This window comes from Indicator indicator, chromosome 9 (assembly GCF_027791375.1).
Source record: "Indicator indicator isolate 239-I01 chromosome 9, UM_Iind_1.1, whole genome shotgun sequence".
NCBI lineage: Eukaryota > Metazoa > Chordata > Aves > Piciformes > Indicatoridae > Indicator > Indicator indicator.
In genome coordinates, this window is record NC_072018.1 from 5,784,345 (window position 1) to 5,803,541 (window position 19,197).

The following is a 19,197-nucleotide window of genomic DNA, read 5'->3' on the forward strand; positions in this document are numbered from 1 at the left end:
CCTTGTTTTCTTTTGTTTTAATCTTTGTAAGAGCAGCAGCTTTTCTGCTGTTCTGCTTTGCACAGCTGCACAAAATACCTGACTAGAACATGTGACAAAATACTTCCATTACTGCATTTCTTATTAGCTCTTCCTGGTGACCCCTAAGATCATTGAATCCAACTGTTAACCTAAGACCACCATGGCCGTTAAACCATGTCCCAAAGTGCCATGTCCAGATGTTTCTTAAACACACAAAGGGATGGTGACTCCACCACCTCACTGGGCAGCCTCTTACAGTGCCTGACCATTTACTGTTATCTGTCTGTTCGTGCCATTTTCTTCCAGTATTTGTCTTCTCCCTGGAAAATAGCTTACAAAAAGATGTCTCCTTTGATATGCTTCACATAAACTTGTTTTGATTACAGATTCACAGATTACTTGGGTTGGAAGGGACCCTCAAAGATTATCCTTGTTCAGCTCCCCTGCAGTGAGCAGGGACACCTCCAACTAGATCAGGTTGCCCAGGGCCACATTGAGTTTGATCTTGAATTTCTCCAGAACGGGGCCTTAACCACATCCCTGGGCAACCAGCTTTGTTGCCCTCCTCTGCACTGGCTCCAGCACCTCAACATCTCTCTTGTATTGAGGTGCCCAAAACTGAACACAGCCTCATCAGTGCTGAGTATGAGGGGACAATCACCTCCCTGCTCCTGCTGGACACAGCATTTCTAATACAAGCCAGGATGCCTGTGTTAGAAATGTCTTAGAAATATACTAGAAATGTTTTTGGTTAATTAAAGCTTTTAAAAACAAACAAAATCCTCTACCAACTATTGTATTAGAGAGTTTCTGACCTGCCTCAGGATTTTGACTTCCTTTTTTAATTCTTCTAACACTTCTGTTAGTGCTTTCCCTTGAAAACAATAAGAATATACTTGTATGTTATACTTTAAATTTCATCTGCTTTTGCTTTTATTTCCTTCACAGGTTAATTATATTTCTCTTGCAGTGCAGCTGTTAATGCACCAGAACTTTTGGGTTTGTTTCTGTTTTCTTCAAAAAGTCTTTGAACAAGGTCTTGGCAGAAAGCATTCGGCCTTAATATCCATCACAAAGTGGTTCCTCACATTGTGCAATACAGCGTGATACTTGAAGGCTGGTGACAAGGTTATTTGAACTCTGAACAAACTTTGAGAACATGCTCAGCTCACTTTTCTTTCTTGCAGCTATTGGGAAGTGTTCTTTATCTGCATACAGAATGAAAAGGTTCAAGGTTTTTTTTTGAAGGCAGTGCTGAACAATTGTTTTCAAACCATTAATTTTGACAAAAGAGATGCATGTTTTGTCTAAATGAGAGAGTAAGGCACTTAAATTTCTTCTATCAAAACTAGCAAACCCAGTCATAAATACAAGCTGGTAACCCCTTCCTTATTCCAGGGAGCCTATTTTAGCTTAAGGATTTCTTCAGTTCCCATCCAATATAGCTTTAGTTCTTCTTGGTGCCATGTGAAATGAGAATAAACAAAATGGTTTATTTTTCTTCTTGATCTTCAAAACGCAATGCCTTTTGCTTTTTGTGTGAGCAAATGCTTTCCTTTTAGCTCTCAGCTTCTCATCAGCTTCTGATGAGGAAAGTGGAAAAGCAGCTGCAGTTAACCGTCCCCATGTGCTGAAAGATGAACTGGTTGTGAAGAAGACCAGCCTGCTGAACAGAGAGCTTTGGCTGGAACTTAGGGAAAAAAAAAAAGGGAATTTGTGACCTTAGGAAGAAGAGGCATGCAACTCAGGAGGACTACAAGGATACTACAAGGATCTTATGAGGTTAAGCAGGGAGAAAATTGGAAAAACCAAAGTTCAGTCTACAGGAAGGACTGGAAGGAGGATCTGGCAAACTACAGGCCTGTCAGTCTGACCTCATTGCTGGATAAGGTTATGGATTAGACCACCCTGACTGCCATCATGCAGCCAGTTACAGACAAGGTGATCAGGCTCAGTCATCATGGGTTTAGAAGGGGCAGGTCCTGCTTCATGAAACTGATCTTTTATGACAAGGTGACATGCTTAGTGGATAAGGGGAAAGCTGTGGATCTTGTCTACCTAGACTTTAGTAAAGCCTTTGACACCATTTCCCACAGCATTCTCCTGGAGAAACTGGCTCTTCATGGCTTAGATGGGCAGTTTTTCATTGGGTAAAAAACTGACTGGATGGCAAGGGCCAAAGATTGGTGGTGAATGGAGTTAAATCTGGTCACCAGTGATGTTGATCAGGACTCAGTATGGGGGCCAGTTCTCTTTAATATCTTTAGCAATAAGCTGGATGAGGGGATTGAGTGCACCTGATGTAAATTTGCAGATGATACTAAGTTAAGGTAGGAGTGCTGATCTGCTTGAAGATGGGGAGGCTCTATATAGGGACCTGGACAGGCTGGATCCAATGGTGAAGCCTATGGGATAAGGTCTTGCACTTGGGTCACAGCAACCCCAGGCTTGGGAGACAGTGGCTGGAAAGCTACTTGTCAGAGAAAGACCTGGGGATGTTGATTGACAGCTGTCTTAAAATGAACCAGCAGTGTGTTCAAATGGCCAAGGTGGCCAACAGCATCCTGGCCTGCATCAGAAACAGCGTCAGCAGAACTAGAGAAGTGTTTATCCCCTGTACTTGGCACTGGTGAAGCCACCAGTACTGGGTTGAGGTTGGGGCACCTCACTCCATAAAAGGCACTGGAGTGTGTCCAGAGAAGGGCAACAAAGCTGGTGAAGGATCAAGAGAACAAGTGCTATAAGAAGTGACTGAGGAAACAGGTTGTTTATTCTGGACAAAAGGCGGCTCAAGGGGAGACCATATTGGTCTTCACATCTCCCTGAAAAGAGGTTATAGTGAGGTGAGTGTTGGTCTCTTTTCACAAGTAACAAGAGAAGAGGAAACAGCCTCAAGTAGCACCAGAGGAGGTTTAGGTTGGACATCAGGAAAACATTCTTTACCCAAAGGGGTTGTCAAGTACTGGAACAGGCTGCTCAGGGACGTAGTGGAATCGCCATCCCTGGAGGTTTTTGCAAGATGTGTAGTGTAGATGTGGCCCTCAGTGACATGGTCTAGTGGAGGACTTGGCAGTGCTGATTTAACGGTTGGACTTGATCTTAAAAATCTTTTTCAACCAAAACGATTTTTTAATTCTTTGAATGGTGAAGAATTCTGTTCTCGACCAACAAGCAGCTTCTTGCTAGTGTTGGGATGTAGAAAAGAGAAGTGTCACACCAAAGACTGGAGGTCGTGCTGTGTTAACTTGCAATGACCGACAGTCTTTCTAGGCACTACTTGCACTGTCCACACAACTTGGTACTGTGGGAAGCACAGTTTTACTGCAGAGAAACAGAAAAGAGGAAGCCTGCCCCAAACCTACTTTTCTAGAGTTCAAAGAGGCTGCAACACCTTTAAAGCCCTAAAACCTTGTTCTCTCTGCAAGATTTGTTTCTTATTTTAGTCACAATGCAATGATATTAAAGAAAAAAAAAAAACAAAAATGCCCACAAAACCAACCCAACAAAACAAGCAAACAAAAACAACAAAAAGGAACCAAAAAACCCTTCTTTTGACCTTGCTTCATTTGTTAATTTATGAAGTCACTGAAGATTAAGACACTGAATAATTAGAGAATCTTGCAATGTTTATATATTGAAGCGTGGCACTCGGTTTTCAAGATGCTTTGCACAATTACTTCTTGCGATTTAGGTTCTACTGCGCTGTGAGATTCTTTGAAGCTAATAATTTTAGAATGCTGTGAAGGATGATGTGTCAATCAGCTATTGCCTTTGGTGGACAAATTTTCTTCTGTCTTTTCAGGTCCTGTTTTTCTGTAATCCAAGTAGGAGAATTGTAAAACTGGTTGTTCTCTGGGAGGAGAATAGGTGAAAATATTTTAGATTGGTTTTTAGCAACAATGTATATGTGCCTTAGGTGTGTTTCCTAAACACTGACTTGAGTTGAGGCTCTCTTGAGGCTGTCTGTGATAGCTTTACTTTTCTTTTGCCAGATGGCAATGTAACTCATAAAATGGAAGATGACAAACCCAGGAAAAGCCAAAAAGATGATGAAGAACAAATTGCCAAGTACAGAGAACTTCTGCAAAGTATCCAAGAAAAAGAAAAAAAACAGGAAGAAAAGGACATAGGAATGGAGGTCAAATGGGTTCCAGGTAAGCTTTATTTTTTTTCTTTTTCTAACTTGGAGGATATGCAGTATTCGTTTGCTAACAGGGATATAGTGTAAGGAGTTGGGTTTATGGTAGTAGAAACTGACCTTTTTTCTGTAAGTTGAAATGAAGATGGATTACAATGAGGATGGATTACAATACAATTACAATAATATAACTGAACTCAGCTCCTCAGCCATAAGCTTCTCTTTATAAATTTTTGTTGTTGACTATTTTTTGTGTGTGCGTGGGTTGTGCTTACTTTTTCATATGTTACTTTATAGATTTTTATGACTCATATGATTCTATTCAAGAAACATACCTACACTTCTAAAAATGAAAAACAGTATGATTTGGATACACAGCATAAAATTAGAGGAGGATGGTTGGGAAATCTTGGGTGCAGAATGCTGAAGATTTGGGCGAACAGAGAAGGAAGAGGTCTGACCTTCCAGTGAGGCTGCTCTGTGGGGAAAAAAACTACCAGGAAGAAAAGCTGGGGGATAGTGACATCTAGATATTTATCTGGAAATTTAAAAATAAAACTTAAAAAAGAAAAAAAAAAGTAATTTCACCATATAGCATCCCAGCAGACCTCATCCTGAGATATGAAAATCCATGTTTAGGGGTTTTTTTTCCCCTTTATCATAAGAAGACATTTGGATTAATTTTTATATTTTGTTTATGGGTTTGTGATTTCCTTTTGTGGATGTAATGAGCCAGTTTAGAACTTGCTTCATCCACAAAGGGAAAGGTTTTCACTGTGGCCTCTCCTCCTTGATCCTGGCCCAGAGATCACTCTAATGGTTTGCACCAGCCCAGTCACTTGTTAGATATCTTTGCAAGCTTAATTTTATTCACTGATATGACAGAACTACTCTGGAAAAGAATTAAAAATCTCAGTAAGTGAGTCAGACAAATGAGAGCATTTGGTGAATGCTCAGAGGGCTAAATTATCCATTCCAGAGACGAGGGAAGTGTGACATTTCATTTTCAGTGGCAAAAAGGTGCTGTATTGGCTCAGTAGGTATAGGACTGCAGGCTATGTAAGGACACAGCATGACTCTTACTGTAAGTATGGAGACCAGAGACATACTAGAATCCCTAAACTTTTTAGAGAAAGGCTGTATCATGCATGATAAGAGAGGTGTTTGATGCAGCTGTATCATCATGTCTTACTTTGGCTGCCCACAGAGTGTCAGTATTTGCATTCTTGATGTAGCTCAATAGCTTTAATTCATCGTGTCACTGAGCAAATGATTTTTCATACATAGGCAACTATTATATGATTTTTGTAAATATTTGTTGCTGCCACTGTTCAGACTGAAGGTGGAAACCACAGCTGAATCAGTTGCTGCAAGGAATTTTGTGTATTTATACAGGCCAAGCTTTGTTTAAACAGTTAGATAAGCAGCCTTTTTTGTGTTGGTTTGGAAAACGTTTAAGGTTTTTTCTTTGTTAGACAGTCTGTCTTCCAAAGAACCTTGCTAATTTTATGGAAGTTCTGTAAATTAAAAAGTCTTAAACAATGTAACGTGGTGATGTAGTTAGGATTCTGGGGCAAACTGTTCACTGGAGGAAATGGAAAATTGCTTTTAAGAGAGACTAAAGAGAACTCTCTTCAGTTGCTTGCACAGGGGAGCAAGGGGTTCTCTGAAAGATTCTGCCTCTTAAAACTGTGCCTTGCATGTTACAAGTAAAAAAAGTAGTACACATACAAATAATTATATTGACATTTAGGAACTGTAATAGAGATGGAAGCCAGTTTCCTAATACATGGGCTCCTGTTTCTTTGATGCTACACAAAATTGGGTTTGCTACATATTACACCTAGCCCAACCTTTCCTTACTGCAGCATATTGTGGTGTTCCTTGGACTTTTGCTATACCCTCATCTTCTTTGAGGGTGAGATGGAAAAAAATCCACTCATTTCCATGAGGTCACTCAATGCCACTACCAGATGTTGGCACCTTGAATATGGTTTTGTCCAAAACACAAGTTCTAAAAGTGAAGATGGGTGTCCAATGGTATATTGGGGTGCATCAAGAAAAGTGTGTCCAGCAAGTCTAGGGAGGTTCTCCTCCACCTCTACTCGGCCCTGGTTAGACCATGCCTGGAATACTGTATCCAATTTTGGGCACCCCAATTCAAGAGAGACAGGGATCTGCTGGAGAGAGTCCAACAGAGAGCTACAAGGATGACTGGGAGACTTGAACATCTCTTCTATGAAGAAAGACTGAGAGAACTGCAACTGTTTAGTCTTGAGAAGAGAAGACTAAAAGGAGATCTTATTAATGTCTATAAATATCTGAGGGATGGGTGTCAAGATGGAGGTCATAGTTTGTGGTGCCCAATGATAGGACAATGAACAACTGGTATAAGCTGGAACACAGGAAGTTCCACCTCAACATGAGGAGAAACTTCTTTATGATGAGGGTGATGGAACACTGGACCAGTCTGCCTAGAGAGGTTGTGGAATCTTCTCTGGAGACTTTCAAAACCCACCTGGATGTGTTCCTGTGTGGCCTGCCCTAGGTGATCCTGCTTTGGACTTGATATTCTCGAGAGGTCCCTTCCAACCCTTAACATTCTGAGGTTAACTTTGCTTTTAAGTCTTAACATGTAGGAACACTTTAGCTGTTACTGATTTGGAGAGCAGGTCCTGCTCACCTGCAAGGGAGATGGATTTATTTTTATGGTGGATCCTAGTCAGCACATGCTGACCAGTATTTATAGCTCTGGCAACATATATGCAGTTGAGGCAGTGCTTTCTTACAGGGCAGAAATATGTTAGTTACTGTATAGTGTTACTGGTTTTTGTGAACAAATAATGCTTACTTAAATTCCAAAACAATTTAATTGTGTTCAGTTGGAACATTCTGAGAATTCAAAAATAGTTTTTGTTATAATCTCTTAAGACTCTTTATTTTTTTCAGAACTAGTTTATGTCTAATTTTTTTTTTTAATCAAGCTCTGCCTTAATCTACTTGACTTACTTCAAAATCTTTTTCCTGCCCAAGTGTTTCATATCCAGGGAGTTAGAACAGTTAAATCTAGGAAGCTTTTCAATTGAAAGGCAGAGTTTTGAGTTAATTTGAAAATTTGAGTTTTGGCACAAATATTTACACATGGTTATAGAAAGCATACTTTGTGAATGATTCAGTTATTCTTGAATCATAATAGTTTTAAATAAACTACAGTGCCAGCAAAAATAAATTAGATGTAGCTCCAGCTCTCTTTGGTCTGTTTCTTTTAGGCACAAAATCAGTATTAAATATATTTAAGCATCCATCTGTTTTCTTAATCATATCTGATTTGAGCAATGATGACTATGCATCCATATCCAGCTCCCAAAGCTCCCTTTAGAGGCAGAGGGAGATACTTAGCCAGCTTTTTGTGTAGATCTTTTGTGTTTTGGTTTGGATTTTTTGGTTGGTTGGTTTGGTTTGGTTTCTGTTTTAATTTGGCTTAAAAAAGATTCCTTTGGTAACAGTGAGATGTAAATATTCAGCTAGGCTTAAAAGGAAATTTTAACTTGTGTTTTCATCAGAAGTAGAAGAGCAGCTAATCATGTCTCTGTAAAGTACATAGTAAACCCCAATTCTCTGTTGTTACAGACTACATGGAGCACAAAAATGCCCATATGGAATATATATCTCAGGCTATATGAGGGCTTAGTGTGTCCTCTGACACTGCTGGGCTCAGCACTGCAGTTCTTCACATTTGGCATCTTAGCTGCCAAGTGCAGTGGGTCTTTTGTACAGGCAGTTACATGGTAGGAAACCTGCCTTGATTTGAGATGTGTTATCTTCAGGGGTGACAAAATCTAATGTTATCAGAGTATTTTTGTCTGCTATTCCTTTTAGCTACCTGCAACAAGGTATGCTCTTTTGGGGGGTTTGGTTTTGGTTTTTTGTTTGTTTTGATATGGGTTGGGGGTTTGTTTGTTTGTTTTGTTGTTGTTTGTTTGTTTTTTTCTGGCAAGACATTATGTACAAGATGAACTTGCTTATTTAGGTTTCCTGAGAATAGAGAAGTATCTTCTTAGCTTCCAATAATTGTGCCTGGAGATTTTCAAAACCTGCCTGGATGTATTCCTGTGCAGACTACCCTAGGTGATCCCGCTTTTGGCAAGGGGGTTGGACTCAATGATCTCTGGAGGTCCCTTCCAGCTTCTAACATTCTGTCATTCCGTGATTCTGTGTCAATTGCATGTTGTTAAACTTTCAAAAATTACCAAAGCTAAATGTTTAGAGAAGAAAAAATTGTGGCTGCCCTCTCTCTCCTACTGTATTTAGATTTGTTGTAGCATATATCACGTTTTTAATCCTTTTAGCTCAGATATGATTTAGTTGTATGCTAGTACAGATGACCTTCCCCCCCTCTTTTCTTGGCCCTTAAATATAACTAGTATTCTGAAAAAAATCGTTATTGGTAAGAGTATAAATTTGACTTTTCTATGGCCAGTTAATAATTCCACTTAAAGTAGACAATTCCTCTCCCCTTCTGCAATCAAAAGCCTTTGACCACTTAAATACACTCTTATTCTCGGGAAGTGGTCTGGACAGTAGTTTCTAAGCCATTCTAATCTGTGGAGAAACTCTAATGCCTTTCATGAGACTGCCAAATACCACAAGAAAGGGCTATATTTTCCTCCAAGTCCTTCTATGCCAGATGGATCAAATGATTCCATTTTCCACGCAAATAAATCAGAAATCTTGTAACCTCCTTTGAGATTTTAGGTCTCTCTGGAGAAGCGACTTTTTTTTTTTTCCCCCCCAATCAAGTATTTACTCTTCAGAAAGAATATGCAGGGTTGCTACCTGAGCAGTGATTCCTTTGTTGTTTTTTTTTCCACAAAAGTGCTGCAAAACGGTATCCAAAGTAGTAGTACTAGTTCAATTTCTGGTATGCTGGTGACTGCTTTCATTGATTTTTGGAGATTAAGAGGTGTATAGTTAGAAATTAGAGAGGGTTTCTTAGTGGCACATTTTTAGTGAATCTATAAAAGAGCCTTTCTTTATCGTGGCTCTGCATTTGTTTGCTGGTTTAGTACCCAATTTTTGTGGCTGGTTTGCCACGTAGTGTTAATTCTAGATACCCAAAGGACGCTTTATCATCTTTTTTGCTCCGCACTTTTCTTTCTATAAGGCATGGTTTTAGATCTTGTCCACACTTTATGTTTCAGATGTGCTGTAACCGACTCTCCAGCCTTTGAATTATTTTTGGAGTGTTGGCAATTGCAAGAACAGGAATTGGTGCTTGCAGTTTTTGAGAAAAAATATTCTGCCTCCTTTTCTGAGGACAGGTAGACCTGTCCATGAAAGCTGCCCATTTTTTCCATTATGAACTCTATTTTCAGTTCCTTGTTACTGAGGGAGCTGTAAGAAATGATGATGAGGAAGAAACCTGGGAGTTGGGAGGAAGGCATCTGGAGAGGTCTGAGTACGATTTCCGTGCTATAAAACTGGTATGAGGGGCAGGAGAGTAGGATTTGGTTAGGTGAGGGCTGGATTGCAATGCCAAGAAGGGATGCTGATGTAAGAAAATTAGAAGAAATAGAATTAGGGAATAGATAGCAAATATCAGACTTGGAGAGGGAAGCAAAAAGCTCCCAAGATGTACCAGTCATATTGTAAAAGAAGATATTTAGAATATCTGACTCATTTGTTACAGAACTTTTAAAAAGTGTGTAATGTCTCCTCTGGAGATGTTCAAAGCCTGTCTGGATGTGATTCTGTGCAACCTGCTCTAGGTGAACTTGCTTTAGCAAGGTGGTTAAACTGGGTGGTCTCTAGAGGTCCTTTCCAGTCTCCACCATTCTGTGAATGAAACAAGAAATTGCAGGTAGGAGAAAAACACTTCATTGCTCAGGCTGTTACTTCCAGTGGGAAGTGGATTCTGTCTTTTTGACACTCAGTTCTGCTCCAGTATCTTGCAAAGCAAGTTGGTTAATTTCTTTATATCATGAAATATATTTTTTTGCAAGTTCCCATCTTGTGAAGAACGGTTTGGAAGTACATAAGCTGCGTCTGAAATCAGTGTCTGTCCTCCCAACATGCAAGTGATGTGTGATGTAAAGACTTTTGGAAAGGCATTCCTGAAGCATATGGAAGTTTTCACCAAAAAATGAAGCCTGCTTTTAATTGAAGGGCTTTTTTTCCTGTATTTAAATATTCTTAAAAGTCAAATGGGGATGCTCCAGTTATTTAATGAATTCTACTTTAAGGTGGTATTGAATCACTGAATAATGTAATGATATGTATGATAGAAAACTTACTAGAACAGGGTTCAGTTATGCGTGGTCATTTTGCTGTACATTATTATGTTCAGTAACTTAGCTGTAAGTTGAAGAGTGACAAAAAGAGTAGTTACATCTGCATGATCTATAGATCAAGCAGTTAAGATCCACTGGAAAAGGTAAAATGTGATCACGTGATGAGAAACGAGCAGAATGCATAGTTGCAAAAATGCTAAATTAAAGGTCAGAATGTACTTGTGCATGGAGCTTCGAGTGCTAGACATTGAAAGAGTGGCAGTCTCTGCACAACTATATGCATTTAGTGTAAACCTAATTAACACATCCAGACTTAACAGTCTGATCCTCTAATGTGAGAATTGTTCAGAATTATTAGTGTTTTCCTATGGGGCTTGATTTTCTAGGACCCTAGGAAGACTGTCATGCTCTGAAATTGAAGAGGAAACTTCCATCAGCAAAGTATATAGCCAGCTGTTGACAGGTCAGGAAACAAACTGGGGGCTTTTCTTACACCATATCCATAACAAAAAGATAATGGTGAGGTGCAGATCTGAGTTAGTGGTCTGATAGCTACAGTTCCTCACAGAATCTGGTGAGAGAAGCGTGCTCTTCTTTTTCAGTCTTTCAGTTCACATATCTGTTAAGCACAAAAATGACTTCTGTTAACTTCGGTGCTAACCAAAGAAGAGAATGGTTTATTTCTTTTGCTGCCTTTTTTTTTCTTTTAATCTTGAGTTATTGCAACTTGAACTGCTCATCAGTGATAATAGAAAACATTCTTTCAGAGGTTTTGTTTTTCCTTTGAGAGGCTGATATGTTTCAAGCAGTTTATGCCCTTTAATCTATGTTCCTTGATAACAAATACTTAATTAAAAACAAACTAAGGACAACAAACAAACTCCAAATCCAAGCTATTAACTTCAAGCACTGATTCTAAATCTAATTTTATTGTCATACCTGGAGTGTGCTGCTGTTAAATTTTAGATAGTTTTCTGTTGTTAAAGCAGGCTGGTACTAAGTAGCTGGAAAAGGCTAGATGACATGAAAATAACTTGTTTAACTTAATGTGTGTCATGTTATGACATTAGTACCTAATGCATGAAATTATTATTTCTGTGCTTTTCTAGCTGCAGATTTATTTTTATTTTAACTTTTTTTCAAATAACACAATTGTCCTCTTGTACAATGATGAATGAAAAATACATTGGTCATCAGAGATGCTGCAGAATTGTCATAGTGTTATCACAGAGGCAAAGTTTCAGCAGTGGAGATGCTGTATATAGCAACTTCATCATGTGAGCAAGGTGCATGCCTGTAGCCAGATATGATCTCTGTGTGAAATGGAGAGCAGCAGCTCTAGAGATGAGCCTGTATTCTGATAGTCATTTAACATTTCAGAACTTCTGTCAAGTCACAGGATCACAGGACATGAGGGGTTGGAAGGGACCTCCAGAGATCTTCGAGTCTAACCCCCCTGCCAGAGCAGCACCATAGAATCTAGCACAGGTCACACAGGAATGCATCCAGATGGGTCTTGAAAGTTTCCAGAAAAGGAGACTCCACAACCTCTCTGGAGAGCCTGTTCCAGTGCCCCGTGACCCTTAGTCACTTCAGTTTTTGTACTTTGTTTTGCCAAACACAAACGATTTGAATGATTGGACTGCATTCAGTGTGGTTTTGTGAATCTTAGCTAACTATAGTAAGGTACATTAAATAAAAGGGCTCTTTATATGTCTTTTGTCGTTTTTATTGTGTTATTCTCATCCTCAAAAGAGTGGCATCTCTAGATCTGCACAGTCTACATAAAGGTCTGGAGACCTGTATGTGGAATAGCAAGAGTGTGAGGAATGGGATATCAAATCAGCAAGCTGCTTCTTCTGACTCGTGTTCAGTTTAATAGTGAAGAAACAGTTTATTTGGAAAAACATATCCAGAAAAATGATCTTATTTATAAAGATGGTGTTTTAAGCAATATTTATGTTGTTTTCATGGACGTGCTGAAGAAAAACTAGATTATTCTTTTACAAAGGAGAGAGCAGCTGATTTAAAAAAACATTCAGATTCATCCCATTCCTTTAACTTGGTATTTTTTTATTCTAGGCCTCAAGGAAACTGCTGAAGAAATGGTTAAAAACAAGTTGGAAGGAAAGGATAACCTAACTCCATGGCAAAAGTATCTAGAGAAGAAGAAGGAAAAAAGAATGCTTAAGAAAAAGAGAAAGGTTTGCATCATCCACTTTGGGCAGATTTGTTGTTTGTTTGTTCTTTTAAGTCACTGTTGTTGTTTGTTTTGAACCAACTAAATAAATTGTACAGCTTCCAATATATTTTAAGGGTATAATATGCAGTGGTTACTCACATGGAAAGACTGAGAGTCCGTTGTCAAACTTGCAGGGCAAAAGGCCATTCAGGATGCTACTGATCATACATATGCTTACGGAAAAGTTTGCTTTTCTACTTGTGTTGCTTTAAAGATAAATGAGTTATATGAGAGTTGGGGTTTAATTTACCTTTTTGTTTGCATTGGGAAGGGTCTGTTTGCTACTTTATGCATCTCAGTTCAAAGTTGTTATGATAATTGTAGTTTTGGAAATATTTGGCCTAAAATAATACTGGCTTTTTTTTCTAAAGCTGTTACTGCAAAGAATTAATAGCCACAAAGAACTATTCAGATTTCAAATGGCAAGAGCAAATTTGGTAAATAGTTCCGTGTATGAAAATTGCTCCAGTAGTGTGAAAGTTGCTGTTGCTTTATCTTTCCACGTGCAGAAAGTGATTGTGAAGTAATTGACCCCTGCAGTAGTGTGCAGAAACGGGCAGGGAATTGAAATGTTTGTGCATATGCTAGGAAAAAAGGCATGTGACATCCAGAATCCAGCTTCCCTAAATTCTTGAATTACTCTGAATATAATTCATGTTGCAGAATAACGTTTTTAAGAGTAATCTCTACAACCCGAGGTGGTTTTAATTGGCATTTGATGATTACCTTGTTAAACATTACAGAAAAAGGTGCTATGAATAGAGCAGGTAGCATTGGTAGGTAGTAGAGCTCAACTTTCGCTAGCATAATATTCTTGTTCAGTCTGAAAAGTCAGTGTATGACATGATACCTCCAGTAATAAAATCTGCTCTTTTAAATCCAAACTCACTCCTTTGGAAATTCAAAGCACAAACCAAAGTTGTTTGCTCAAGTTTTTCCCCTGAGTTTTTGTGGAACACAATGTAAGAACTTAACAATGCTGCGATCCTGTAATTTGTTGGTATGGTTAGCTAATGCATCACAGTGTGTGGGTGCATCTAATAATGATCCTTGGAATGTATAAATAGCATTTCTTCGGGCTGACACAAAGTTCTCCATCTGTAAAGCAGGTTTTAAATTGTTGATTTGTCTTTACTAGCTATTTCTAGTGTATTGTGGTTTTATGATGTTCACCAAACAATATTTCATTTTTTTATCTTCATAGTTACTAAAAGAAGGACCATATCATTCCAGTGAAACTTTAGTAGTTTATATGTGGATTGAACTGTTTGTGCTTTGTTACAGGCTACTGCTGAGAGAGAACAGAGTGAAGATGAACTTCCATCTGATGTCGATCTCAATGACCCATATTTTGCTGAAGAACTTGAGAAAACAGGTGGGTCAAGACAGGTGACTTTTGGAATAAATCTGCTCTTTCTTTAAATAATGGGCTGTAGAAACCAAGTTGGGCTGGACTAAATGCAGAGATACAACGTTCAGAATTAAGTAAAGTGTGTGTTATTTGCCTAAAATTGCAGATGCTCTTCTCGTAAAATGATATATATTTGCAATATGTGGAATGGTAGGGGGAATGTTGTTCTCTTGGATTTCATCGGTAACTGTTATCCAGCCAGAGTTTGGGAATGGGGCTGGTACAAAGAAAGAATATAAACAAAAAGAAGACAGTAACAGATTTACAAACATCTTGACTCTTGCTTTGTTTGCGGGTGTTTTTGAAGGTAGGAGTGGAGATCTCAGGTCCATTTAAAAAAATTAATTTTATACCAGTCAGCACAGGCTTCTGTCCTGATTGTTTGGACTTGTGTGTCTTAATGTGCTTATGTGTATGCCTTGATAGTCTGAAGTACAGAACAGCAGGGTGAGTCCTATCTATGTGTTCCAGAAAATAACCACACCTGACGGTGGTATGCAATGCTGTTTTCTCCAGTGCTTTCCCAGGGAGTTGTGTATGGGTTATACTCATTGTAAAGATACAATTCCTTCTTCCACTTCTTGTCTTGTTTTTTTTTTGTGTGTTTTTAACTAGGAATGTGATATAGATACTTTCATACTAATGTTCTGTGAATGTCTGAAAAAATGTTTTCTCCTGTGTTATGTAAGAAAATCTGTGTTATTGAGCATTTCAGCAGAGAGCAATTTTATCTGCAGATCTTTACATGTTCTTGTCCATAATATAGAGGATAAGCTTTTAGTGTTCATGGAGTCATTGGGGATAGTTAAATAGACATAAAGGACATAGGAAAGTAAAAGTTTTGTCTGCAAGATTACTGGTAAAATACTAAGGAAGAAAACAAAAGTGTGGTTAGCCCTGGACAAGTTTTAAAGGGAGAGTGCAGTGGCTGGCTGAAAGCCAGCTGACATTTTAATGATGATTGCAGGGCACAGCTTCATCTGGCTTTCAGCTAGTTTGCCCAGAACAGCCTCTGTCCCATAGCTGGGGTTCATTTAAGCACAGCTAGCTTATATAGTTGGAGAAAATGGGTTACAATGGCAGACGGTACCTCTGCCGTTTTCAATTTCGGGTACAGGCAGCACTAACTTGAATTTTTCATAAGCCTTGTACAATTCCCCTGAAAGAGTGAAATTTCTCCTTAAATTGACTGTCAGATGATCTTGGATTATGCTGAAAAAGCATATGACAGGATATGTTTCCAGGCTCAGGTGGACTGGTGCAGGAATTGTGAGGATGTTGGGGGCTTGTAGTGATGTATTTGCTCCCATGCTGGATTCACTTGTTGACTCCAATGTGTGTGGGTCTTGTGTAAGTTAGTTTTTGACAAGGTGAGGCAATTGAAGAGGAAGCAAGACTGTAAGGAGCTGTTAGACAAAAGGCCTAGCAAATTTGAGTGCTGTGAAAGGAAAATGGGAAATTACAGGAATTATGCTTGAGTATGCTCATCAGGCTTGTCTTTGTTCCTGAAAACTGACTGTAAAGCAGGTAGTGATTCTTGCACTGCAGTTACAACATCTTGGGAGAGGCCAAGGTAAAGCAAATTCTTTGTGCCTGCTATGCCCAAAGAAGGTGCAGGATGCAGGTGCTTGCAAATTGGCATTCCTGAAATACATGACAATGCTTGCTTTGCCCAAAGTTTTACTATGTGCACAATCCCTAACGGGGCTTTTCAATACTACCATGAACTAAAATGTCAAATGCTGCATATGCGTGAGTCGTCTTGTCACTTTTCAGAAGCTTGATTCTAGTCAAGAAAGAAGAAAACATTGGTGACTTTTGTTTTGCTTTGGTGTACATATTGTTTAAAGAAGTGGTGTACAATTTGGATTTGGCTTGGCCGGTTTCAGTATTTATGCATCTTTCCTGTGGGGTTTCTGAAAATGTTCACATAAACCAGAATTAATTGTGTAGCTTAATCTGCTGCAAGATAAGTAACTGAATAGTGTAATTGGTTATTAACCTGAGAGCAACATCCTGCTTTTTGAGATCCCTGAATAGTTTCTAAACACTTTAGACTATTAAACATAATTTCAATTGATCCTCCTTTGAAGAGAAGAGCTACATTGCTTTACACATTATTACAACTCCTATTTGTTCCAAACCAGTTGATGCCTTCTTATGATCTAATTTGTGATATATGGAATTGATAGCTTTTTTAATTCAGGGAGGTAGCAGGGACATAAAAGGTTAACAGCAAAATCTGAGTAGTATAGTTGTAGAACCTGTACTTGGAAGATAAAGGTTTTAACTGTATTACTGTTTCATGTACTGTGTCTTTGCCAGGCTTTTGAGCCTGACTTTCAAGCTTCTGAGTAAGATAGATAAGAGGACTTGTGAGAGGAGATTTTGGTGTAGGGTCAGTCTCTGTAATTGAAGTCTCAGTGTCTCAATTGACGTGCAAAATGAATGTTGCAAGTTCTTAAGCGTTAAAAAAAAAAAAAAAAAACAACAAAAAAGCTGAATGGCACCTCAGAGGGGAATTGCAGCAGAGGGTAGAAGCTTTTCTCACTGGCTGGCGGCAGGTATCAGTTCTGCATAGCATTTGAAGACAAGTATCTGCTGCTGTAGGGTGAAACAAACCTGATTAAAAGATGGCTGTGGGGATTAGGTGCTAGGAAAAATCTAAGGTTTTGTAATCAGTTTATGAAAGACTGAAACCATTTACACTCATTAATGTAAAAAATCAGGGGGAGGAGGCTTCCAGAATGTATGTGGAAAGAGGGACAGTGTCAGGAGTATGTTAGAAAGACAGAAAATGATGCATTTGTGAATTCTGAAACCAAGCAGCTTTTAGTATGATGCAACATTTCTAGTGCTAAAAGTGATTTAGGTCCCAATCTGGTTTTATTAGCTGCATAGTAAAGACATAAAGTTTGTTTGGTTTACCTATCTATTTTCATGGAAGAGAGCTTAGTTTGATAGTAGCTTCAGGTTCACTCCCATCTGCAGCCACAGAAATCTTTGAAGGTCTAAAGATAAGCTACCTTCAGTTCTGTGATTGTACATGCAGTGAAAGAGGAGGGAAGATCACTCGAGGAGTATTTCTTTGGGGGATAGGTGGAAGGCTAAGAGGTTTACTGATACGATTTTTAGAATACTTGTCTAACTCTGTACCCTGGTTTCCTTTTCTGTAGTTCAGTCAGTTCTGGGAATATAGAAAATATTTCATAGTTCTTGAAGTCTTACAGAAGACATTTATTTCTTCCCTCTGCACACTAACATAAATTGTGTAACAGGTAACAGTATCATATCTGCATCTGATTTTCCTATACGTTTTCTGGAACTTCTAAATCAACAGTTCAGTTCTTGAGCTGATGACATTGTGTGTCTGGATAGTTTATTTGGTGGTGGTGGTGGTGGTTTGTTTCTTCTAGAAATCCATTGCTGGCTTTGAATCCATTTAGAAATAGTCAAGATAATAGTCAAGGGAGACAAAAAAAAATGTTCTTCAGGACACGTGTCGTGTTCCAGAGTGTACTTAGTGATACTACCTGACATTTTTCTGGCATATTTGTATTTCTAGTTTGACTAAAAATCAGGCTTAACAAAATGGAGCCAAGCATCTTCCTTAAGAGTACTCCCAGTGGACTGTAGTAAATTGCCCGTAAATGTAATTCCAAGCTCAAAGGTCAGAGTATGTGGTTCAAGTCAGGAACCTTCTGTTTTTCCTGCTCCTTCTTGATCTACAGGCATTCCAGAGAGAATAATGTGTGTTTTGTACAATTTATAAATTAGTCTGTTGTCATTAAAAGTTACATTCAACTAATATCTTATGCTGTTGCTATTCATTATGTCTCTCTAATCAGGCCTATTTATCCAAAGTAAATTCTAAGAGAGTAAGAGAGTTTAATCAGAAGAATGTTCAGCCAGAACAGAATCAGTCATATTTTCATTCTTGTGATTCTCTTCAGGTTTTGTTTTTTTTTTTTTTTTTCCAGGGATTTTAGTGCTAGCACAGTTCTTTTTTTACTGATGAACTCTTATTCAGGGGGCAGACTTGTAATCTGGACACAGAGAAGAGGTGCACATTGGCTATTTATTCTAAAGCATTTAATATATTGTCCACTCCAGCAGAAAGAATGAACAGTTTGAGAACTGCAGGACACTTCAGTTGCATTCCTGAGGATATAAACTAATTCATCTTTAAAACACCCTGAGAATGGAGGAATGTCATGTGTTGACTGCACTGTTGTGATATCTCTGTTGCTCTACAAAAAAAAAAAACCCAACACATTTTTTCTGTTCTTTTTTTGATGGGTTGCTTACGCTACTTGAACATTGCTGCGTCCTTAAATGGAAGAAATACTCTCCTCTTTTTTTTTTTTTTTTTTTTTTTTGCTTTATGTGTACTTGGATTTTCATAACTTGATTACAAGAAAATGAGATGCACTTAAGAGATTGCATTCATAGTTAAATTATGATCTCATGCATAAGCTTGAATAAACATGTACATGTCCTATATTTGCACTTAGGTTTAAAGAAAAAGCCAGATTCAGTTCAAAGTACCTCAGAAGATGAAGGTGAAGTTGAAAAACAGAAGGTAAAGTGGTTTAAAATGTTAAGAATGACTGAAAACTGTAGAATTCAGGCAATGCAACATTTTTTAGGTGTTTGTGAGTGGAACTACTGAATTCCATAGGATGACAGTCAAATAAAAACGTATCGGTTTAAGAACTTTGGAGCAAAAATTACCAGAGAAGAATGGAAGATGGTCCATGTCTTAGTATTGTAACAGTGTGAGACTATCACAAGTATTTCAAGATTATGCCAGAATATCATTATAGTTGAACACAGCTCAACAGCGTTAAGTAACACGGAAATGTGAGGGCATGGAAGCCATGCTGGTTGAGCTGGTAGTCCCTCTAGTTTAAAGCTATCCTGGCATGTTTGTGTGTTGGGCAGTGATGAACATATACCATGATCATCAGCATTGTATAAAACATCCATGTGTTCAAGCCTTGTCCTATAGACTTTTAACTCTGAAGACTGAATTGTTTGCTCTTGCATGTTTGCTTTTCATTGTTTCTCATAGCAAGTTACCTCAATGTACTAC

At 38.5% G+C, this 19,197-nt stretch overlaps 1 protein-coding gene across 1 annotated transcript in view; it reads left to right on the forward strand.

Annotated features, from left to right (window-relative positions):
• Positions 1-19,197, forward strand: part of ESF1 (ESF1 nucleolar pre-rRNA processing protein homolog) — a 32,260-nt gene that overhangs the window by 10,759 nt on the left and 2,304 nt on the right. Inside the window, exons 8-11 of the mRNA XM_054383532.1 lie at positions 4,014-4,175; positions 12,532-12,653; positions 13,976-14,066; positions 18,617-18,684. Of these exons, the coding sequence (XP_054239507.1) occupies positions 4,014-4,175; positions 12,532-12,653; positions 13,976-14,066; positions 18,617-18,684 (443 nt within the window). The remainder of the gene's footprint in view (positions 1-4,013; positions 4,176-12,531; positions 12,654-13,975; positions 14,067-18,616; positions 18,685-19,197) is intronic.